Consider the following 24,838-nt stretch of genomic DNA (forward strand, 5'->3'; position numbering starts at 1 on the left):
GACAACTATTCTTCCTTGTAGATATAGGCTATAAATTAAAATAGTCTGTTCTGGCAAATGTGAACACTCAGCAACCCGTTAGACTCCTTTATAAAACAATTGATAATGAAGTAGGCTAACTGGTGACTGACAAACAGCATCTGCTGCTCAAAACAGGTTAATTTCAAAACAACTTCAAGTCCAAGTCATGTACTGCAAGTTTGCACAACAACTTCATAAACAAGATATGGAAATGAAAGGCACAGAACAAAGTTATCAAATGTTAGAACGGTTTAATCATAGTCACAATTCTGCTTCCCCCCCCAAAAATGAGTTTTTTTCTTCATCTAACATCTGGAAATGTACATAAGGCCACCTGAAAATGTACATGACTTTGACAGTGTGACAAAACTCATATGTTCATATTTATATAATTGACAATATCTTACATTTCTTTCACTTACAAGGTAGTAGCTGTTCCAAAATACAGCCCTCTTCTGTACAAAAATAATTCTGTCATATCCTGTGAAGTTTTCCATGGTAGCAGAGAGGACCAGAAGCAGCCTCATTTTAAGTACAGAGCATTGTTGTTCCTTTAAACTGTCACATGTCAGAAAGACAATATCAACAGGAGATGTTATACAGCTCCGCATACAAAACAAGGCCAACCTTTTTCATAACAGATTAAAAACAAAAACCAAGTCAGATTGTGAAGCCATAAAAATAGTTTTAAAATAACGATTGATCAAATAAAACTGTATACATTATATTTTAGGGGAAAGGAGTGATGAATTTACACACATCAAAATGCACATTTTTGCAATCCCCCCCCCCCCAAAGTGTAAAAGACATCCCATTTACAGCATCAACGTTTACAAATGTACAACTGTACAGACGAAATAAAAGCATCACTACCAATTTAGCAAGGCCTGTCAAACATCACAACTATAATTTTTTTTGTCAACTAATAAACTTACACTTAACTGCACATATACTACATGTATTCTACAATTATTCATATGAAGCAAAAAACAAAAGCCAATACTACTAGTATTACAGATGAGTTGTATAGCTTTTTAGACTACCCAAATTACTTGCATATTCAGACTGCAAAAAAAAAATGAACAAAAATAAAACCACCTCTATGACGGTCTCACAATCCTATAAACAAGGATCCTTTCTCAGCTCATCCCCAAATCTATTCTCCGCTTCACACACATGGAATGAGCCACTTAAAAATAATAATAAAGTCTTCCTACTGCTCTGAACTGCAGGTGGTGAGGGTGCCCTCATTAGGCCAAAGCCCCCTACCCAAAAAAGCAACAATTTAATATTTACTCATACACAAAGATGCTATACATTTTTGCTAAGCTACTTCTATGCAAGAGATGAATATTCAGTACATAAAGATACCTTTTCTAGGGCAGTGTTCATCTCAAACTACAAGACCAATAAGATGTCCCACATAACATGATAAAGAAAAATTATTCCAAGTTATAAAAACCTGTCACAGCATGCCTATGCTTAACCTGCTCCCATCCCCAAAAGCCCCACTACGGTCATTTCATGTAAATATTACAACCAGGTTAAACTTTCACTATACAACCCGACCTCATGCTTTGCTTCTGAAAAAGAATAAACATCTTATGTAGCAGTGTCCGGTGTAGCCCCCAAGTAGCCATTGAGTGGGCGGCAAAACATTTTTGTTGTTGTTGTTGCTTAAGACAGTATAGGTGGAGTATAGTGGAATCACTGCCTATGGATACAACAGCGCATGTTTTAATTTCTCAAAGTACACCGTTTAGTAACAATGCCAGTCATCACCTGGAGCCGACTAATCAAATCAAGCCAACTGCAAGCTGTTCACAAACAGCGCGAGACAGAGTAGGCGTTACACCCCGGTCTGCGAAAAAACAGAGGCAACAAAATCGAGACAATCACGAGCAGCCAACTGGATGACACCCCCCCAAAAATGTCAGTACAGAGCTCTCCAAAGCAAAGTACTTTAGTTGGTCCAAAACAGACCAATGGGTGACTAACTCATTGGCACGAAAGACATAGTAACCGGTGGGAAAGATGGGTTTCATAATCTACCCACACTATGCAGTGCTATAAGTAGAAATGGATCCATCAGCTGCTTTTGCATTGGGATCATTGTGTGGTAGTAGAAAGATAATTTTGTATATTATATTTAAACACATGGCTTTTAATTAGAACAGCTGATAGTAAGTCTGGGTACAAAAACAAATGGAAAATTGTTTAAAAGGATCACTCAAATTTGGCCTTATAAAGTCACTTGCTGGTGTAATTGAAAGAATTGTACATTTTCAGCAAATGCGGTTCTCCCTTTTTTCCCACTACAGAGGGATTTACAAAGTAAAAAAAAAACAAAAATGTACAAGATTATATACCAAAAACCAGCCAGTTATATCTATTACATCATAAACAATGGGGGCGGGTTGTGCTTCACCCGCAAGAGATTGCCTGCAAGACAGTCAGTCAGTCTGTCTGCCTGCCCCCAGATGTCACAGCATTTCATAGGTGAAGTTGAATAATTTTTTATGGGTAATTCCCCCAAAATGGTGGACAAAGGGTATGTCAAAGGTCAGCTCTGATGGAGCGCCTCTTTATAGAACTAGAAAAAAGGGGGTGGGGGGCTCCTACTCTGCTCTTTAATCAAGGAACACGAGAGGGAGGATAGGTCTACATGAGGCCGTTGGTGGGCGCGCCAATGGGCCCCAGGTCAGAGCCACTTTTCATGTAGTACTTCTCCAGCTTGGCCAGGATGTGCTTGCCGTAGGTATATTTGCGCAGGGTGGCGATGTGGGGTCGGATCTGGGGTAGAGAAGAACAAAGATGAAATCATTAACATTTATAGTGGTACTGGCCAAATCAGGTTTAAAGACGTGCTTCTTGTTTTGATTTTAAAGAACTAAGCCACCTGCCTCACACTTAAAATATTGTCCTTGAAGGATTCTAAGAGATTAAAAAGTGATTGGACAGCAAAAGTAAATCTCGCCAACAATCCACGTAACAGGACAGACTGTGGATACACATTCTTATCAATGGAGTACTGTAATGAAGGATCAAATGTACATTTGTAATGTATTAATGGAGCAAATGTTTTGTGTTAGGACTAAACCAACCGATGTGGGACTTTTAGGTCTGTTACAGATTTTAGGGAGGCAAAAGTCACCAGTTACTACACACACACAAAATATATATATATTTTTTGTGGAATATTAAAAAAAAACTTATTGTGCTTAAAGAATCAGACACTAAATTATTTGTGTAAACTTGAGGTTTACACAATTAACACCAAAATACAAAACACTTGTTCAGTTAGATTTGTCTAAGAAGGCTATCTATGTTGGTGGTTAAGAATGCAGAAGTGTTTGTGCTGAAGCACCACAAGTACACTAACAAACAGTGTAATTCCTTCAGCCTGTCTCAATCTGAAACTGTACAGTTCACAAATTCAAATTTTGCAGTGAAAAGCAGTTCGTAATGTCGCCACTCCATGTCCGCGTCAACATTTGTATTGATTCGACGCAATGCTTTACAACAGCAAAAGGTCGTATGTACATAAAAATAAACGCAACATGCAACAATTTGAGTTACAGTTCAAGGAAATCAGTCAATTTAAATAAATTAGGCCGTAATCTACAGATTTCAACTGACTGGGCCGGGGCGCAGCCATCAGCTGCTGCCTACTTCCTAGGGTCCAGCAAAATTAAAGCATTACAATTCAGAGTGTGCCCTCATGCCCCTACTCAAGCAATACCACATATCTACAATACAAAATCCATGTACATGTGCGTGTAGTGCGTATGTATGCATGTGTGTGTTGTTTCAGTTCCAATTGTTACATAAGGTGCATTCTGATTTGTTTATCTAAATTGTACTGCTTGAATCAGTTACTTGATGTGGAATAGAGTTACATGTAGTCATTGCTCTGTGTAGTACCGTTCGCCTCCCATTGTCTGTTCTGGACTTGGGGACTGTGAAGAGACCTCGTGACATGTCTTGTGGGGTATGCATGGGTGTCTCGAGTTGTGTGCCAGTAGTGCAGACAGACAACTCAGTGCATTCAACATGTCAATACCTCACAAATTCAAGTAGCAATGAAGTCAATCTCTCCTCCAAATTGAGCCAGGAGAAATTGACATGCCTAGGATAGGATAAAGTAATCCTTCTCACCCCCCCCCCCCCCCCTTAAAATATTTAGATGCACTATTGTAAAGTGGTTGTTCCACTGGATGTCATAAGGTGAATGCACCAATTTGTAAGTCGCTCTGGATAAGAGCGTCTGCTAAATGACTTAAATGTAAATGTAATATTATTGTTAGCTCTCTGCATACATGCAAGGGCCAGCCGTGCTGCCCTGTTCTGAGCCAATTGCAATTTTCCTAAGTCCCTTTTTGTGGCACCTGACCACACGACTGAACAGTCGTCCAGGTGCGACAAACTAGGGCCTGCCATGTTAGTTCTATTAAGGTAGAGCAGTGCTTGTATCCATTGTATTCGGTGCATGTGACAAAATTTAATTCGTATCTGGTCAAACATTTTTTTTTTTCTACTAAAGTTGACTAAGGGTTGGCAACAGGCTGATTGGTTGGCTTGTTGAGCAAGTAAAGCGGACTTTACTATTCTTAGGTAGCGGAATACCTTTTGCTTCCCTCCAGGCCTGGGAGCACATACTTTCTAGTAGGCTTAAATTTAAAATATGGCAAATAGGAGCGGCAATATCGTCCGCCATTATCCTCAATCATTTTCCATACAAGTTGGGCATAGGCCAGCCTACTGGGAAGACAGGCATAGGCAATCAGAATGAGTTCTTCCTCACAAAAGGGCTTTAATACAGACAGAAATACTCAGTTTAAATCAGCTGGCAGGTCTGAGGATCCCCCAGGTGAAGAAGCCGGACGTCGAGGTCCTGGGCTGGCGTGGTTACAAGTGGTCTGAGGTTGCGAGGCTGGTTAGATTATCTGGAAACAACTCTGGTGGACATTCCTGCAGTCAAGCTTGCCAATTGCACGCTCGCTTCAAAACAATGTGGCATTGCATCATGTGCCAAAACTGCACATTTAGAGTGGCCTTTTGTCCCCAGCACAAGGTACACCTGTGTAGAGATCATGCTGTTTAACCTTTTACGACTAGGGGGCGATATTAACATTTTGGGATAAAAAACTTTCCCGTTTTAAACAAGATATTTTGTCACAAAAAGATGCTTGACTATGCATATAATTGACAGCTTTGGATAGAAAACACTGACGTTTCCAAAACGGCAAAGATATTGACTGTGAGTGCAACAGAACTGATGTTACAGGCGAAACCCAGATAAAAATCCAATCAGGAAGTGCCGCATTTTTAAAACCGCCTCATGCCAATGACTTATATGGCTGTGAATGAGCTTACGTTTTCTACGTATTCCCCAAGGTGTCTACAGCATTGCGACGTCTTTTTACGCATTTCTGTTAAAGAATGGCCGTAAGGGACCACATTTAGCAAGTGGTCACATGTCTCCCGCAGAAAATCTTGCGTAAAATACTGAGGTAGCCATTTTTCCAATCGCTTCTTATGAGAAACCAATTGCCTCAACGGATATATTATCGAATGTATATGTTAAAAACACCTTGAGGATTGATTCTAAACAACGTTTGCCATGTTTCTGTCGATATTATGGAGCTAATTTGGAAAAAAGTTTGGCGTTGTAGTGATAGCATTTTCCGGTTGATTTCTCAGCCAAGCATGATGAACAAACGGGAGCTATTTCGCATACAAATATAATATTTTTGGAAAAAAGGAACATTTGCTATCTAACTGGGAGTCTCCTGAGTGAAAACATCCGAAGTTCTTCAAATGTAAATTATTTAATTTGATTGCTTTTCTTATTTTCGTGAAAATGTTGCCTGCTGCCAGCAGAGCCTAGCATAGGATTATGCCATGATAAACTTACACAAATGCTTGTCTAGCGTTGGCTGTAACGCATATTTTGAAAATCTGATGACAGTGTGATTAACAAAAGGCTAAGCTGCGTCTCAATACATTTAATTTGTGATTTTCATGAATAGGAAAATTTTCTAGGGGTATTTATGTCCGCTGAGTTATGCTAATTCATTTGAGGCTATGATTATGCTCCCGGATCCGGGATTGCTAATCACAAGAAGTTAACTTCTTTGGGACTGGGGGGCAGTACTGAGTAGCTTGGATAAAAGGTGCCCAGAGTAAACTACCTGCTACTCAGGCCCAAAAGCTAGAATATGCATATAATTAGTAAATTTGGATAGAAAACACTGAAGTTTTTAAAACTGTTTGATGTCTGAGTATAACAGAACTCATATGGCAGGCAAAGACCTGAGAAATGACTTTTTCAAGTCATTGCCTATCGAATATACAGTGTCTATGGGGTCATATTGCACTTCCTAAGGCTTCTACTAGATGTCAACAGTCTTTCAAACCTTGGTTCAGGCTTCCACTGTTAAGGAGGAGAGAATGAGAGCTGTTTAACTAAGGTGTCTGGCAGAATGCCATGAGCTGATCAAAGTAAAGTGTGCTTTCACCGTAAAGCCTTTTTGAAATCTGACACAGCGGTTGCATTAAGAAGTTAATCTATATTTCCATGCATAACACTTGTATCTTTTATCAATGTTTATTATGAGTATTTATGTTATTTGATGTGGCTCTCTGCACTTTCACCGGATGTTTGTTTGAGACAATGCATTTCTGATCATAACATAACCATTTCAAATGAGGTTTTTGGACATAAAGATTAACTTCATCGAACAAAACACACATTTATTGTATAACATGAAGTCCTGTGAGTGCCATCTGATGATCAAAAGGTTAGTGATTAAGTTAATCTCTATTTCTGATTTTTGTGAGCCCTCTCCTTGGCTGAAAAATGGCTGTATTGTTCTGTGACTAGGTGCTGACCTAAATCGTTTGGTGTGCTTTCGCAGCAAAGCCAATTTGAAATCGGACACTGTGGCTGGATTTACAAGAAGTGTATCTTTAAAATGGTGTACAATACTTGTATGTTTGAGGAATTGTAATGATGAGATTTGTTGTTTTGAATTTGGCGTCATGCAATTTTAATCAGCTTCTTGATATGACACCTGTCAGGTGGGTGGATTATCTTGACAAAAGTGAAATGCTCACTAAAAGAGATGTAAACAAATTTGTGCACAATTTTAGAGAAAGAAGCTTTTTATGCCAACGGAAAATTGATGGGATCCAATATTTCAGCTCATGAAACATGGGACCCACACTTTACATGTTGCGTTTATACACAAGCCCAGGACCTCCCCATCGGGCTTATTCACCTGCGGGATCGTCTGAGACCAGCCACCCAGACAGCTGATGAAACTGGGTTTGCACAACTGAAGAATGTTTGACCGTTTGCAAGGACAATCTCAGGGAAGCTGATCTGTGTGCTAGTCGTCCTCACCAGGGTCTAGACCTGACTACAGTTCAGTGTCGTAACAGACTTCAATGGGAAAATGCTCAACTTCGACGGCCACTGGCACGCTGGAGAAGTGTGCTTGTCACGTCTGAATCTTGGTTTCAAATGTACAGGCAAAGCGGTTGTTGACGTCAACGTGGTGAACAGAGTGCCCCATGGTGGCGGTGTGGTTGTGTTATGGGCAGGCATAAGTTGTGGACAACAAAAACAATTGCATTTTATGAATGGCAATTTGAATGCACAGAGATACCGTGATAAATCTTAAAGCCCATTGTCGTGCCATTCATCCGCCTCCATCTAATAATGCACAGCCCCATGTCGCAAGGGATCTATCTGTACACAATTCCTGGAAGCTGAAAATGCCAGTTCTTTTTGTAATAACTACACCACTCATTCGACAACTACACCACTCATTCAACAACTACACCACTCATTCAACAGACTCCCATTCAGAGCGACAAAGAAGTATGCAGGGTGAATGCCCTGCTCAAGGGCACGTTGAGGCCAAAAACAGGGACACTTTTGCTATCTGTTTGGCACAGTTGTCAACATCCTGGTCCTCAAATGAAACTTAAACTTTTCTATTTATGCTATTTTTTTATTCCTCCACAAGTTTTGATCCTTTATATTGAGCAGACAGACCAGTTCCCTACCTCCTCCCGCTGCCTCCTCCATTTTTTGGGTAATGCTGTAATCAACTGGTTGTGCTCTTGGATTGTCCAGAACTTTCAGTACCATTCTGATAAATTATATTGCAATGTTGGAGTTAAGAACAAAATACCCTTTTCAATCATCTTTCCCATAATTACAGGTATTTTATCAACCAGCACATTTGAGATATGCCATAATATTTGTTGTAATACATGTTCTCTTTTCAGGGAGATGAAATTGAAATTTTAGCCAGCTCTGCAATGCTTGTTTGAAAAAAAGTATCCTTTTCATTAATTGTAAATGAGACATGGCAATCTGCACAAAGGATGAGCTTTTAGTAATCTAATTGAGAACCATTTAAGGATCAAGTAAAACTTTTGAATAAGTGAAGCTTTTAGGAGGTCTCAACCCACCCAATTCATATTAATTTTATAGACAGGCACGCTTTATTTTGTCTAGTTTAGCGTCCTAGATAAAAAAATAGCTCATATGATTTGAAAAACAAAAAAAAATCAGGAGTAGGCAGCGCCATCAGTGAGCAAACGGAGATATGACTAAGGAGTTATTCAGGGATTTTTTTCCCATAAGTAGACCGGCATTTCCCTCTCCTTGGTTGCAGGATCTTGTCTATTTTTACAAATGTTCTATTAAAATTCATTGTGGAGAGCTTATTTATGGTATTTTGATATGAATACCAAGAAGTTCATCGACTTCAACGTCAGCCCATTTTATAGGTAAACTGCAGGGTAATGTAAAAGTTGTATTTTTTAAAGATACAAAACATAATATGGTATACTTATAATTAGGTTTTAGTCCAGAGGCCAGAAACGTTATCTAGATCTTCAATGAGACATTGCAGGGATCTAGCTTGTGGACTTAATATAAAACTTGAGTCGTCGGGATACACAGACCCCTTTGTTTTTCTGCCTTGAATTTCTAATCTAATGTTATTGGATCTCATTTTAATAGCTAGCATTTTGATGACCATAACAAATAGAGTGTGACAGCAGACACCCTTGTTGAACTCCTCTTGACAAATCAAAACTCAGAAGTAGCCATTTGCTATTTTACACCTGGGGTATCTATGCATTACTTTTACCCATTTTATAAAAGAGAATCACCAAAATGGAAAAAAATAAAATCCAGTGTTACTTTATCAAATGCCTTTTCAAAATCCACTATAAATACCATTTCTGGCTTCTTAGATGTTTCATGATGTTCTATTATTGCTAGTATTTGTAGTACATTATCTCCAATGTATCGTCCATGTAAAAACAACCTGTGATCAAGATGAACAATCCCTGGTAAAACCAGGTAAGTGCAATGCATTTTGCTAGTATTTTTGCATCACAACATTGAAGTGTAAGGGGCCTCCAGTTTCTTAGACAGGATCTTTATACTTGCTATCTGGGTCTTGTTTGAATAATAGTGAAATCAGACCTTCCTGCTGAGTACCTGGCAGACTACCATTTCTATAGGAGTAGTTAAAACAATCTAACAATGGAGCTTTTAGTACATCAAAAGGCTATCAAGCCCAGGGGTTTTTCTAGACTGAAAGGATTTAATAGCCTCAAAAAGTTTTAATTTGGCCTTCGCACTGATCTCTGTATATTTATTATTTTTTTGTATTATTTGGAAAGAATTCCTTACCGTAATCAGTGAGGGGATGAGAATTCCTTAGCATTCAGTGGGAGAGGATGAGACGGAAAAGAACATCTGCTTAAAATATTTAGCTTCCTCTTTTAAAATATAATTTGGAGAATCATAAATGACTCCATCTTCAGTAATGAGTTCCTGCAAATTATTTGCGTTAGCGTTCCTGTGTTGCAGACGCAGGAAGAAGTGTATTTTCTCCATATTATATCCAGCTTGCTTTATTCTTGTAATAGATTACATTCGATCGCTCTTCAATATGTCCCTCAAATGCTTTGTTTTTCCTCTTATTTTGTATCTACCTGTACTATTGGTTTATGTATTTCCCTTGTTAGTCCGGTCTGTCTCTTTAGACAGCAAAACTCCCCCCTGCTACCTCCTCACACGACTGTCAGGGTTGCATGGATACCAGCAAGAGCACTAGCCTCTACTTCAACAGTAAGTAAATTGTCTGTCGATTCATCTCTTTTTTGTTTGATTCTTTTGCGAGGTAGCCGGATCTTTCAATGATGGAGTAGGTTGTTCCTCCAGAGCATAAAGCTGTTGATAATCAATTTCCCTCAGGATGTCCTTAGTATCCAGGTTGGCTCTTTACTGCAACCAGTTGTTTTTCCAAAAAGGTAACGCGTCTTTCCCACGATGACAACCGGTGTCTTTGTAGTACAGCCACCCAGCACTGTTTGGTTAGCGGTGTTTCCTAGCTGTTAAAAGCTAACATCACGTAAATCCACAAAGTTTGGTATTCGTATTTAATGCATAGCCGTTTGTTTTAAATCAAAAATAACAAACCAAGTGTTCTCCAGCATACAGTGTTCAGCTGTGCACTCGGATGACGTGTCCCAGTTCTTCCATGGCCTGCAAACTCAGACGTCTAATATTGAGCTTGCTTGGGATGCTCTTGATCGACATGTACGACAGAGTGTTCCAGTTCCCGCCAACATCCAGCAACTTCGCACAGCCATTGAAGAGTGGGGATAACATTCCACAGGCCACAATCAACAGCCTGAACAATTATATGCATAGGAGAGGTCATGCTGCATGAGGAACATGGTCACATCAGATAGACTGGTTCTGATCTACGCCCCTTTAATTAAAAAAATGTATGGTACACTATAAACACAAAAGTATGTGGACACCCATTAGTGTATTCTGCCATTTCAGCCACATCTGCTGCCCTACAGGTGTATAAAAATCAGGCAGACAGCCATGTTACCTTCATAGACAAACATTGGCCTTACTGAAGAGCACAGTCAAATTTCAACGTGTCACCATCATAGGATGCCACCTTTCCAACAAGTCAGTTAGTAAAATTTCTGCCCTGATCAACTAAGTACTGTTATTGTGAAGTGAAAACGGCTAGGAGCAACAGTTCAGTCGCGAAGTGGTAGGCCACACAAGCCCACAGAACGGGATCATCTGTCCTTGGTTACAACACTCCAAACTGCCTCTGGAAGCAATGTCAGCACAATAACTGGTTTGTTAGGAGCTTCATGAAATTGGGTTTCATTGACGAACACAAGCCTAAAATCACCACCTGCAATGAGAAGCGGCAGCTGGAGTTGGATAAAGCTCGTCGCCATTGAACTCTGGAAACGCGTTCTCTGGAATAATGAATCACACATCACCATCTGCCAGTCCGACAGACATCTGGGTTTGGCGGATGCCAGGAGAACGCTACCTGTCCGAATGCAGTGCCAACTGTAAAGTTTGGTGGATGAAGAATAATGGTTTGGGGCTGTTTTTCATGGTACGGGCTAATCCCCTTAGTTCCAGTGAAGGAAAATCTTAACATGAAAGCATACAATAAATGACATTCTAGACAATTCTGTGCTTCCATCTTTGTGGCAACAGTTTGGGGAAGTGTTTCTGAGATTAGTGTCGAAGAACTTGTCTGGCCAGCTCAGAGCTGCCCCAGAAGAGTGGGGCAGAAGAGTGGAGGCTGTTACAGCAGCAATGGGGGGGGGGGGGACAACTCCATATTAATGTCTATGATTTTGGAATTAAATGTTCGACGAGCAGGTGTCCACATACACTACATGACCAAAAGTATCTGTGACCAGATGTAATGTTGAAGTCGGAAGTTTACATGCACCTTAGCCAAATACATTTAAACTCAGTTTCATAATTCCTGACATTTAATCCTAGTAAAGATTCCCAGTCTTGGGTGAGTATCACCACTATTTTAAGATTTATTTAGGCTTTTATTTTTTTCACAACATTCCCAGTGGGTAAAAAGTTTACATGCACTCAATTAGTATTTGGTAGCATTGCCATTAAATGTATTAACTTGGGGAAAACATTTATGGTAGCCTTTCACAAGCTGGTGTAACACTCCGGTTTGAAGGCGTCCTTGCACATGCCTTTTGCACACGCCTTGCACACGCCTTTTCAGTTCTGCCCACAAATGTTCTATGGGATTGAGGTCAGGGCTTTGTGATGGCCACTCCAATACCTTGACTTTGTTGTCCTTAAGCCATTTTGCCACAACTTTTGGAAGTATGCTTGGGGTCATTGTCCATTTGGAAGACCCATTTGCAACCATCTTTAATGGTCATTATGGCAAAACAGCTCTATTTCTGTTTCATCAGACCATAGGACATCTCTCCAAAAAGTATATTTGTCCCCATGTGCAGTTGCAAACAGTAGTCTGTCTGGCTTTCTGTGGTGGTTTTGGAGCAGTGACTTCTTCCTTGTTGAGCGGCCTCAGGTTATGTCCATATAGGACTCGTTTTACTGTGGATATAGATGCTTTTGTACCCGTTTCCTCCAGCATCTTCACAAGGTCCTTTGCTGTTGTTCTGGGATTGATTTCCACTTTTCTCCCTAAAGTATGTTCATCTCAAGGAGACAGAACGTGTCTCCTTCCAGAGCAGTATGATGGCTGAGTGGTCCCATGGTGTTTATACTTGTATACTATTGTTTGTACAGATGAACGTGGTACCTTCAGGCATTTGGAAATTGGTCCCAAGAATGAACCAGACTTTGACGTCTAAAATAAATTCTGAGGTCTTGGTTGATTTCCCCAAGATGTCAGACAAAAAGGCACTGAGTTTGAAGGTAGGCATTGAAATACATCCACAGGTACACTGCCAATTGACATCAATTTAGAAACTTCTGATAGGCTATGACATTTTCTGGAATTTTCCAAGCCGTTTAAAGGCACAGTCAACTTAGTGTTTGTAAACTTCTAACCCACTGGAATTGTGATACAGTGAATTATAAGTTAAATAATCTGTAAACAATTGTTGGAAAAATTATTTGTGTCATGCACAAAGTAGATGTCCTCACCGAGTTGCCAAAACTATAGTTTGTTAAACAAGAAATTTGTGGAGTGGTCGAAAAACGAGTTTTAATAACACCAACCTAAGTGTATGCAATCTTCCTACTTCAACTGTACATCTCTATTCCCAGTCATGTAAAATCCATAGATTAAAGCCTAATGAATTTACTTCAATTGACTGGTTTCCTTATATGAACTGTAACTCAGTAAAATCATTGCATGTTGCGTTTATATTTTTGTTCAGTGTAAAATACTTTTCACACCACATGGAAAGGAGACTGCCATGGGTAACAATTAGAATTTGGATAACTACAAATACTGTACCAAAAGTACCACCAACCTTTGGCTTTATGGCAATACATGAACCTGGCCTAAATTAAACTGATCTGAATTAACAAACAATGGGAAACGTGGGATGTACTCACAAGGAACCAAACAGGCCCGAAACAGGGAGGGACTAACCTGAACTTCTCCAATGAGAAATAGCTGTTAATGTAGCAAAATGTTTACAGTGAAATCACTAGATGGTATATGTCAACCCACCTTGTGCATGATGATTTTGCGCTGGGCGGGCTCGGCCATGTCGATCATCCTCTGCACCACGTAGTTGGCGTACTGATCCTTCATCATTGTGTAGAGGGCGCTGTGGGGGCCGTCCTTCTGGCAGCACACCTCGTCAATCAGCAGGGCCCGCTCGGCACGGGATGAGTGGATCACACACTTCTCCACCACGTTACTTAGGGAGAGACGTGGGCTCAGTTAAAAACAAACTATACGGGGCGGTGTCCTGAACACAAAGTCAGCCTAGTCCTTAATTAAAAAGCTAAAGGCTGGAACGTGACTATTTTCAGGAAACTAGGTGTATGTCGCGCATCACTACTTCACAGGAAAGCCATTTGAACCATTTTTTTTTTTTTTACCAAAATGGATTTGTTAGCCAAAATGCCTTCTGGAATGTGAACTTTCATGTGCCTTAATAACAAACGTGTATGCCATCTGTACATATGAATAAAATTGTTAAATTACGAGACTAGTTGGTGTAGCCACGGAAAAAGCCAGTAACCTTCCCGCTAGCCATGATTGGCTGAGATGAGTGTATACCGACCCATGCAGTCAGAGCCAGCCCTAGCCTTTTGGGGGCGCTAAGCAAAATTTTGGCCTCCATCATTCAAGAAGAAGATAGAAATGCAAATTCCCATGAAACTGATTGGGATCAAATAGTCAGCATGCAGTTGCAGCATGGACGCTGCACCTGTTAAATGTGAAGAATTATCATTCATGATTGACAGTATATAATTTTTTATAAAGGTCGGCCTAATTTGGTGTTTGAGGATTTTAAAAATAGAATAATGTATTTGAGCCATGTGTAGGAATAGGCCGTTATTATATTTTGGTGATACATTGCAGGCAATGTATATTATAAAATTATATAGTTCAATATTTTACATTTTGGTAACAACTTTAATTGAAAAATGACAATACATTTGAAATAAAATGCAGTTCTGTCCTTAAAAATCTAGCACTACATTACTGATTGTGTTGCTCAGAAAAAGCCAAATACAAAAGCAAGAAAGCCGCAAATTTGGGCACGTGAATGGTACTGGAAAAGGGGACAATATGGATTAACGATTTTGCTGAAAAAGTTTGAGGTAAGAACAGGTTTAAAGGCGACTTGTAACCTAGCCCATCTTTTTTTGTGAGTGAGAGATTAACTTGAGATAGGATGAACTTCAATGTCTCCATGGGGAAAATTGTCTTAGACACAGTACTGCTGTACACAAAAGACAATCAACATAACACATTGCACGTTAGCCTTGTCATACACTTCTCATATAGCCACATACATAACACTTTGCATATTCCCTTATTCTGTCAGTGGCGTACGAACACGGCACAGCTTTACCTTATTGCTGTTTAGGTTATATGTTGGACATGGGGGGGGAAAAAAATGCTTATACCTAGTCGGCTAACATCTGACCTTATAGCATCGGCCAGAATCTTTATATTAGTTCTGAGTAGCTGATTGGCTGACGGTGAGACATGCTCGCATCTGGTCTGAGCACTGCTCACACTTGGCAATAATGGCCGAATATATTCAATATGTTTGAAAATCATCAGGAAGCCCGGATCCAGCCATCAACCGCAAAATCGGGTAGGTGCTACACTTTATGGGTTGTGTCATTAAGTTTTACGTCGGGTTTGCTCTGATTCTATAAAAATGCGCCGGGAGTTGATCGGAAGCCCGTAGATCGGGCAAAAAAACACTTGTAATGTCCGCCCGGCTTAACTCAATGGAGCATCTCCATTGAAAGTCCGGGGAAAATCTTCATTGGAAACCCGCCCATGAACGTAATTCGTCTCACTCAGTGGAGGCTAGGGTCACTTTAAAATTGGAGGTGGGCTTCATCGTATAACAGGAAAGCACGTCTTCACATGTCTCACTCTCACCAGCAAAAATAAAAAAAAAGAAGATTAAAAAAAAAGGGGTGGATTTGTGTTGCCATACCTCGCAAATTTGTGCTGGCTCAGGAGGAGCACCTTCCCGCGGACCTCTGCCACGATCTTGCTCTTGTCTTCGGGTCTGCCGTGCTCCAGGACGTGCTGGATGACGTAGTTGCCGTACTGATCCTGCAGGGGGCGATGGAAGCAAAAGACAGTGTGGGATCACATTTCCCTTTCACACCAAAAGGAAAATAGTACATTTCTTGTAATATCATTTAGATAACACGCACTACGGATTCAATAATGTTCAGATAGTCGAGAGATTTTCCTTTGACACCGACATCTATAAATGACACCCCATAGTAGCAATAACCCTAATTATTTAGTGACCAAGGAACCTTAGTAGCAACCTAAGCCGAGAGCTCCTGTAAATATGTGACCAGTCTCAGGAAGCTGGGCCTATGTCGCACGTCATTACTTCAAAGGATACGCATTAGATGATGTTTTATACTTACCAAATGCATGTGAACCCTCATGTACCTTAATACAAACTTGTATTCCATCGATAAATACTAATATTTTCTTTAACTACAAGCAAAGTTGGTTTAGCCATGGAAAAATACAAAAACCTTCCCACTAGCTATAATTGGCTGAGATAATGGATGGGCTGGACATGACAGAAGATGAATTTGGATAAGTCTGCCATATAGCATGCTTCTGTCTAAGGTGAGCTGCTCAGCATGTGGACAGTCCTTTCTATCGCAGGGTTTTTGAAAGATATAATGTTAGCCATCGAGAACAGCAAAAATGTTGCTACTTTTCTCAACATTGATGGCCTGAACTTAGCAGGCGCCATCAACAGATCAGTTGGAAGTTGTGATGGGCTATTTATCGCGCACACACACACACACACACACACACACACACACACACACACACACACACACACACACACACACACACACACACACACACACACACACACACACACACACGGTGTGAACCGGAGTGACTTGACAATGCTGGCCCTACAAGATGTAGCTACAACCGTCAACAATAAACGTGAATCCGACCATCACCCCTGGTGAGACAAAACAGCAACGCGCCAGTGAAGAACACTTTTTGCCAGTCCCGTCTGGACCAGCGATGGTGGGTTTGTGCCCATAGGCAACGTTGTTGCCGGGGACATCTGATGAGGACCTGCCTTACAACAGGCCTATAAGCCCTGAGTCCAGCCTCAGCCTATTGTGGACAGTCTGAGCACCGATGGAGGGATTGTGCGTTCCTGGTGTAACTCTGGCAAGTGTTGCCATCCTGTACCTGTCCCGCAGGTGTGACGTTCGGATATACCGATCCTGTGCAGGTGTTATACGTGCTCTACCATTGTGAGGACGATCAGCTGTCCATCCCATCTCCCTGTAGCTCTGTCTTAGGCGTCTCACAGTATGGATATTGCAATTTATTACCCTGGCCACATCTGCAGTCCTCATGCCTCCTTGCAGCATACCTAAGGCACATTCATGCAGATGAGCAGGGACCCTGGGCATCTTTCTTTGTGTTTTTCAGAGTCAGTAGAAATGCAAATTTAGGAGACTAAAGAGGCCTAACAGTCACCTTAATTTCCTACCTGCTGTAAGCTGTTAGTGTCTTAACTTCTTATGGCTGGGGGGCAGTATTGAGTAACTTGGATGAAAAGAATGCCCAGAGTAAACTGTCTGCTACTCAGGCCCAGAAGCTAAGATAGGCATATAATTAGTAGATTTGGATAGAAAACTACAACTGTTTGAATGATGTCTGAGTAAAAACCTGAGAAAAAAATCCAACCAGGGAGTGGGAAATCTGAGGTTTATAGGTCAAGTCTTTACCTATCCAATATACAGTGTCTATGGGGTCAAATTGCACTTCCTACAGCTTCCACTAGATGTCAACAGTCTTTATAGAGCTTTGTTTGAGGCTTCTACTGTGAAGGAGGGGGGAATGAGAGCTGATTGAGTCAGGGGTCTGGCAGTGCCATGAACTGATCACACGCGCTCACGTGACTTAGCTGCGTTCCATTGCATTTCTACAGACAAGGGAATTCTGCGGTTGGAACATTATTGAAGATTTATGTTTTTAAAAAATCCTAAAGATTGATTCTACACATCGTTTGACATGTTTCTACGAACTGTAATATGACTTTTCTCTGAACTTTCACCTGGACTTGCCCGTACCTCGTGAGTTTGGATTTTTTTTTATACCAAACACGCAAACAAAAAGGAGGATTTTGGACATAAATTATGGACTTTATCAAACAAAACAAACATTTGTGGAACTGGGATTCCTGGTAGTGCATCCTGATGAAGATCAAAGGTAAATGAATATTTATAATGCTATGTTGACTCCACAACATGGCAGGTATCTGTCTGGGTTGTTTTGTCTGAGCGCTGTACTCAGATTATTGCATGGTGTGCTTTTTCTGTAAAGTTTTTTTTATTTTATTTTTTAAACCTGACACAGCAGTTGCATTAAGGAGAAGTGGATCTAAAATTCCATGCATAACAGTTGTATCTTCTATCAATGTTTATTATGAGTATTTCTGTAAATTGATGTGGCTCTGCAAAATCACTGGATGTTTTGGAACTACTGAACATAACGCGCCAATGTAAACTGAGATTTTTGGGATATAAATATGAACTTTATTTAAACATACATGTATTGTGTAACATGAACATGAAGTCCTAGGAGTGTTATCTGATGAAGATCAAAGGTTAGTGATGAATTTTTTCCATTTCTGCTTTTTGCGACTCCTCTCTTTGGCTGGAAAAATGGCTGTGTTTTTCTGTGACTAGGCGGTGACCTAACAATCGTTTGGTGTGCTTTCGCTGTAAAGCCTTTTTGAAATCTGACACTGTGGTGGGATTAACAAGTTGATCTTTAAAATGGTGTAAAATACTTGTATGTTTGAGGAATTTTAATTATGAGATTTCTGTTTGAATTTGGCGCCCTGCACTTTCACTGGCTGTTGTCAAATCGATCCCGTTAACTTGTTACGGCTGAAACGCCGTTAATGACCGTTTCACAGGTGCATGTTCATTAATTGTTTATGGTTCATTGAACAAGCATGGGAAACAGTGTTTATACCCTTTCAAAGATAATTTGTAAAGACAGGGTCCTGAAAAAGGGATTTTTTTTAGCTGAGTTTAGTTGGCCTGCTTCAGCTACTTGCAGAGTCATACTACAGCTATGAAAATATTTACTGGTAGGGAGTTGGGATTATGCCTGTTCATTGTAGCTAGACCCATCAAGTTACAGGTGTGTATGGCCATTATTTAATTAACATGTGTACAATTTAAAACGTGTGTAGGTTAAGCAACATCTTAATAATTATAAAATATTTGCATCTGGACTCTGTTTTTTGATATTGCTACTATGCTAGTAACCTTCTGTATCCAGTACATGTGACAAATAAACCTTGATATGGGGTGTGTTTCCCAGAGACTAATGAGGTAATGGGAAGAACATGACCTGCACCAAAGTCAGATAAAAATAAATGATCTGGAGTTTCCTTATTGTAGACTACTACTTTTAGTCATGAAATCTTTGGGTTTTTATTACACTACTCAACTCTGTTTGGCACATGGCCTCATGTGAATCCTTAAAGAGATGGGTGGGGCTAAAGCTTATGAGGGCGTGAAGGATGCTGAATGGGTGTACACAGAGGTTCAGTAGATGTACCAAAACATTCAAGGGCCATCTTTCTTAAAAGTGGAGTCACAAATGTATCAAATTTCAAAGCAGAATTACTTCCCAATTTTTCCTCGACTGTAGTGTATGATACCATTTCTAGCGCTAAGTCTACTATTATCAATATATATACATTTATTTTAAAGTACAATCAATCAAATTTTGCTACATTGGACCGAATCCAGGTGATGGGTCACATACAGTGCATGCGGAAAGTATTCAGACCTTTTCCACATTGTTACATTAAAGCTTTATTCTAAAATGGATTAAATACAAAAAAGGTACTCGATCTAAACACAATACCCCATAATGACAAAGCGAACACAGTTTTTAGAAATGCTTGGACATTTATATGGTGCGGCAGGTAGCCTAGTGTTTAGAGTGTTGGACCAGTGACCGAAAGGTTGCTAGATCGAATACCAAGCTGACCAAGTAAAAATCTGTCATTATGCCCCTGAACATGAGTTAACCCACTGTTCCTAGGCCATCATTGTAAATAAGAATGTTCTTGACAGACTTGCCTGGTTAAATAGAAAGGTTAAATTAAACAAAAAATGTAATAAAAAAACGTATTTACATAAGTATTCAGACCCTTTTACTTCATACTAGCAGGTGTCCACATTTAATTACTGGTCAGTGTTAAATTGTATGTTTTTTTATCAGCCATTTTATTTATTATAAGGATTTCTGGTTTTTGTTTGCCAGAATGTGCAGATTGACTGGCAGGTCAACACTTTCTGGCTTGGCTAGCTAATTGTTTTTGTTTGAATGATGCATCTGGACACGGTACCAGCTTTGTCGCTCTAGATAAGAGCGTCTGCTAAATGACTTAAATGTAAATGTAATGTTTCCTCTGCCTGCTAGTTCCTGACCTTTGAACCATTCAATTGAAGAGTCACCTGAAGCTTAAGAGGAATGGGAGATGCAGTAAAAGGAATGCAGTATGGAGGCAGGGGGCTCATCGTGAGGATGACTGGCTACTACTCTGAACTGTGTGTAGTGAGCTTCTGGGGTCCAGAGCTGCTGAGACGTCACCCAAGTGGGTGTTACACATTGTGAAGGAGGAGAAGTCCAGTAACTACACAACTCCAGGCTGGTTTCCCGAGTAGACCTCAACACAATCCTCACCAGACTCTTCATCCATCCTCTCTACCTGACCATCTTCCTCTGATCAAGACGAACTGTCCCCCTCCATCTTTGGGAGGATGCACTCAGACTTGGCCTCTATTGGTTGACCCAACTACAGCTAGGCTACTCATGATGAATTGCTTTTCTGTTTTTGACAAGCTTTGAGAATCTTATGAAAAGCACCATTGAAATGTCATAAAACTATTAAATATCACTGCAGTCACCGCAGATCGCTGAAGGTCAAACGACAAGAAAGACTCTTTTGATTTGCATTAGACACAGGCCTATTCAGGTCCATGTGGAACCAGCAGCATATTTGCCCCTTCAGGGATAGGTGATAAGACAGTTATGGGTGTGGTTAAGGGAAAAATAACTTAAAATACTTAAAGCTTTTCAGGAAAACGAACCAACTCACCTGACCATATATCAAAAGTGACTCAACAACATTTGACCACCTGAAATTAGTAGCATGCCTTATTATACTACAGCTGTCCCCCTCCCACTTATTTGATTTGAAGCAAATTACATGATTTGATTTACAAACTTTTCCCAACCATTTTGCTTCATTGCTCAACATTGTCTGATTGACTTTAACCCTAAAATCCAAGAAACCACAGTAAATTCAAAACATATGGGACGATATGTCAATGTTGGGGGTCCAAATTGTGGCAAAAAAAAGATTGCCTAGGAGAGTCTTTCTAGCAAGTATTGATAATTAAAATCAGAATAAGCAGGCAGGAGAGAGGTGGGGAAAAAAAAAGACTTAGAATCAGGAGGTGTCTGTGACCAGAGGGATTATCCAAAACAGAGCGGAGAAGCGGGATGCTGCGAATCCTCTACGTGACAGGACATAAATATTTATTCTAAACAAAGGAACAAGAAAAAGGAGGGAGGGAGGCAGCGGAAGAAGGAAGAGGCGTGCTCTGAGTTTAGGAGGAGGGAGGCGGTCTGAAAAGAGGGATAGAGAGTGAAGGTAAAAGGCCTCTACGGCGTTAAAGCAGACTGGTTATTGAGAAAGAGAAATATGGAGGAGGAGTGAGGGAGGCGACACGAGGAGGACGTCCACGTGGGAGGCGAATTGCTGACCTTGAACAGTGCATCGCTGGACACTGTATAATATGTTTTGGGTGTCATCTCCAATGAAACGCCTTGATATTTCTAGATGGAATAAGTGGGGGGCGGGGGGTTAAATTAACATCAGTCATTGACAGCATAAATACATGTATTATTAACCGTAGGATAAAAATGGACACTGCGCATGGTCATGTTCATTAGGCACCATAGGGAAGAAAACATACTGAAACAGGAAGGGGCTGTCCTGACTTGTTCAATGAGAATGGCCCATTTTTTTCCTTCCCATTCGTGCCCTAATGAACACGACAAGCTGCAACAGCAACATTAACAAATGAAAACATCACAAGAACAAAACATGCACACACACACATTCAGAATTTTGGAGTCACTTTTGTCAATTAAAATCACATCAAATTGATCAGAAACACAGTGTAGACATGGTTAATGTTGTAAATGACTTGTAGCTGGAAACAGTTATCAGCAACCATCACTCCTGTGTTCCAATGGCACGTTGTGTTAGCTAATCAAAGTTTCTCATTTTAAAGGCTAATTGATCATCAGAAACCTTTTGCAATTAGGTTAGCACAGCTGAAAACTGTTGTTCTAATTAAAGAAGCAATGAAACTGGCCTTCTTTAGACTCGTTGAGTATCTAGAGCAGTGGTTCTTAACCTTGGAGGTACTGAACCCCACCAGTTTCATATGCGCATTCACTGAACCCTTCTTAATTGGGAAAAATAAAATATTATTTTTTCAAATTCAAAACATAGGTATATATTTTACTGGTGCAAGTTTTCCTCCGCTTCGATGATGTTGACTCCACCGCCCTGCATCATTTGATTGAGATGATTGAGAGCTGCGAAGATATCAGCCATGTACGCTAAAATGAGAATGAACTGCATTCTGCAATCTGCATGACAATGTTGGTGCTCTTGCAAAAACAGGGCTAATTACACACACGGCAAAAACACGACGCAGCACCTGTCCCCGGGATAACCACCGAACGTTAGAATGGTACAGAAGTACCTCGAATTCAGAGCCCATTTCTTTACACAGCTCACTGAAGATGCGGTGCCTCAGAGCACTAGTTCGCACATAGTTCATGTATTCCACTACAATTTTTAATACTTCCGCCAGTTTTGGAGGCAAGGTTTTTGTTGCCAACGCATGCCTGTGCAGAATACAATGCGTAACAATGATGTGTGGTGCATCGGCTTTCACTAGCGCACCAAAACCAGTCTTCCCAGCATGACTGGAGCTCCGTCAGAACAAACTGCAGAAACCATATCCCACGAAAGATTGTTGTCTTTGAAGAAGTCATCCACAAGTTTCTTCACATCAGCTGCCTTAGTTGCTGTTGTAAGAGGCTTACAAAATAAAAAAATATTCCTTTATCACGTCGTCTTTCACATAGCGCACGAATACAGCAAGCTGGCTTAGATTGGAAATGTCTGTGGTCTCGTCGAGTTGAAGGCTGAATTTTGCCGGGCTTGAAATCAGATCTGCAACTACTTGAGCCAAGATGTCTTTGCTCATGTCCTCTATTCTGTCGCTGATGGTGTCATTTGAAAGAGGAATTTGGGATAACTTAACTTCAGCCTCTTTTCCCAGCATGATATTCGCCATCTTCAACACAGCTGGTTTTATGAGTGTTTCACCAATGGTGTGTGGTTTGCCCTGCTTTGCAATCAGGTAAGCAACTTCGAACGATGCTGTGAGGATCAGTTTGTTGATAGGTACAAAGCAGAGAACAGGCAGAGTAGCCTTTTCATCGAATCTGGCTCTCTTCACCTTGAATTCAGCGAGCGTTGTGTTCTTGTATTTCCATCTCCATGCAGCTTAAGGAAGTGTTCTCTTAGTTTTGCTGGTGCTAGATAGAATTGCTCAACTTGGCATTGCAAATCATGCAGTTAGGACGCTGACTCCCATCACGTTATGTTATACATGTGAATCCATATTGTACATATTCGTCCGACCACTTTCTTTTTTTGCTCGACATAGTAAGTATGAAGGGATTAAAATATTAAGAAAGAAATCACAAGACGTACCATCACGACAGTCACAATTCGACTACTTAGCGCACCAAATTCCCTGCAGATAGGCCAAGCGATGTAGCGTGATCACCTGCAGCCAATGATGGCCAAGCGGGGAGTGTCAACACGAATCATATGAGTCCGATGTGTGTCTTGACCTCCGCCGAACCCCTGAGACTGACTCACCGAACCCCTGGGGTTCGATCGAACCCAGGTTAAGAACCACTGATCTAGAGCGTCAGCATTTGTGGGTTCGATTACAGGCTCAAAATGGCCAGAAACAAAGAACTTTCTTCTGAAACTCGCCAATCTATTCTTGTTTACATCTACAATAGTAATTTACAACATTAATGGCCACACTGATGTTATTTTAAAAATACATGTGCTTTTCTTTATAAAACATGGATATTTCTAACATTCAAACGGTAGTGTACACACACACACACACACACCATACCTGTCCTAAGTTTAGACACGCCTACTCATTCAAGCGTTTATTTTTACTATTTTCCACCGTGTAGAATAGTGACGACATCAAAACTATGAAATAACACATATGGAATCATGTAGTAACCCAAAAAGTATTAAAACATATCAAAATATATTTTAGATTCTTCAAAAAGTAGACACCCTTTGCCTTGACAGATTTGCACACTCTTTGCACCCACATCGTCTCAATCAGCTTCACCTGGAATGCATTTCCAATAGTCTTGAATGAGTTCCCACATATGCTTAGCACTTGCTGGCTGCTTTTCCTTCACTATGCAGTCAAACTCATCCAAAACCATCTCAATTGGGTCGAGGCCAGGTCATCTGATGCAGCACTACATTACTCACCTTCTTGGTCAAATTGCACTTAGACTGGAGGTGTGTTTGGTCATTGCGCAAACCAGATGGGATGGCGTATCACTGCAGGATACAGTGGTAGCCATGCTGGTTAAGTGTGCCTTAATCTAAATAAATCACTGACGGTGTCACCAGCAAAGCACCCCCACACCGCCATGCTTCACGGTGGGAACCACACATGCTGAGATAATCCGTTCACCTACTCTGCGTCTCACAAAGAAACGGCAGTTGGAAACAAATCTCAAATTTGGACTTAGACCAAAGGACAGATTTCCACCTATCTAATATCCATTGCTTGTATTTCTTGCCCCAAGCAAGTCTCTTCTTATTGGTGTCCTTTAGTAGTGGTTTCTTTGCAGTAAATCGACCATGAAGGCCTGATTCACACCGTCTCATCTGAAATGTTGATGTTGAGATGTGTCAGTTACTTGAACTCTGAAGCATTTATTTGGGCTGGTACATCTAATGAACTTATCCTCTGCAGCAGAGATAACTTTGGGACTCAATTTCCTGTGGCGGCCCTCATGAGAGCCAGTTTCATCATAGCGGTGGTTTTTGCGACTGC

General features: G+C 40.6%; 1 protein-coding gene across 12 annotated transcripts in view; it reads right to left on the minus strand.

The window, feature by feature from the left end:
* Positions 1–255: 255 nt before the first annotated feature.
* The window catches only part of pum2 (pumilio RNA-binding family member 2), a 56,151-nt gene continuing 31,568 nt past the window's right edge, over positions 256–24,838 (minus strand). For 8 of the 12 annotated variants that reach the window (XM_046297879.1, XM_046297881.1, XM_046297880.1 and 5 more), the window contains exons 20-23: positions 21,408–21,479; positions 15,535–15,656; positions 13,572–13,764; positions 256–2,814 (exon numbers count right to left, since the gene is read on the minus strand). In XM_046297879.1, the coding sequence (XP_046153835.1) occupies positions 2,683–2,814; positions 13,572–13,764; positions 15,535–15,656; positions 21,408–21,479 (519 nt within the window). In that variant the 3' untranslated portion in view covers positions 256–2,682. The remainder of the gene's footprint in view (positions 2,815–13,571; positions 13,765–15,534; positions 15,657–21,407; positions 21,480–24,838) is intronic. The other 4 variants (XM_046297885.1, XM_046297884.1, XM_046297883.1 and 1 more) reach the window with 1 other exon arrangement.

Source organism: Oncorhynchus gorbuscha, linkage group LG14, assembly GCF_021184085.1.
Source record: "Oncorhynchus gorbuscha isolate QuinsamMale2020 ecotype Even-year linkage group LG14, OgorEven_v1.0, whole genome shotgun sequence".
NCBI classification, from domain to species: domain Eukaryota; kingdom Metazoa; phylum Chordata; class Actinopteri; order Salmoniformes; family Salmonidae; genus Oncorhynchus; species Oncorhynchus gorbuscha.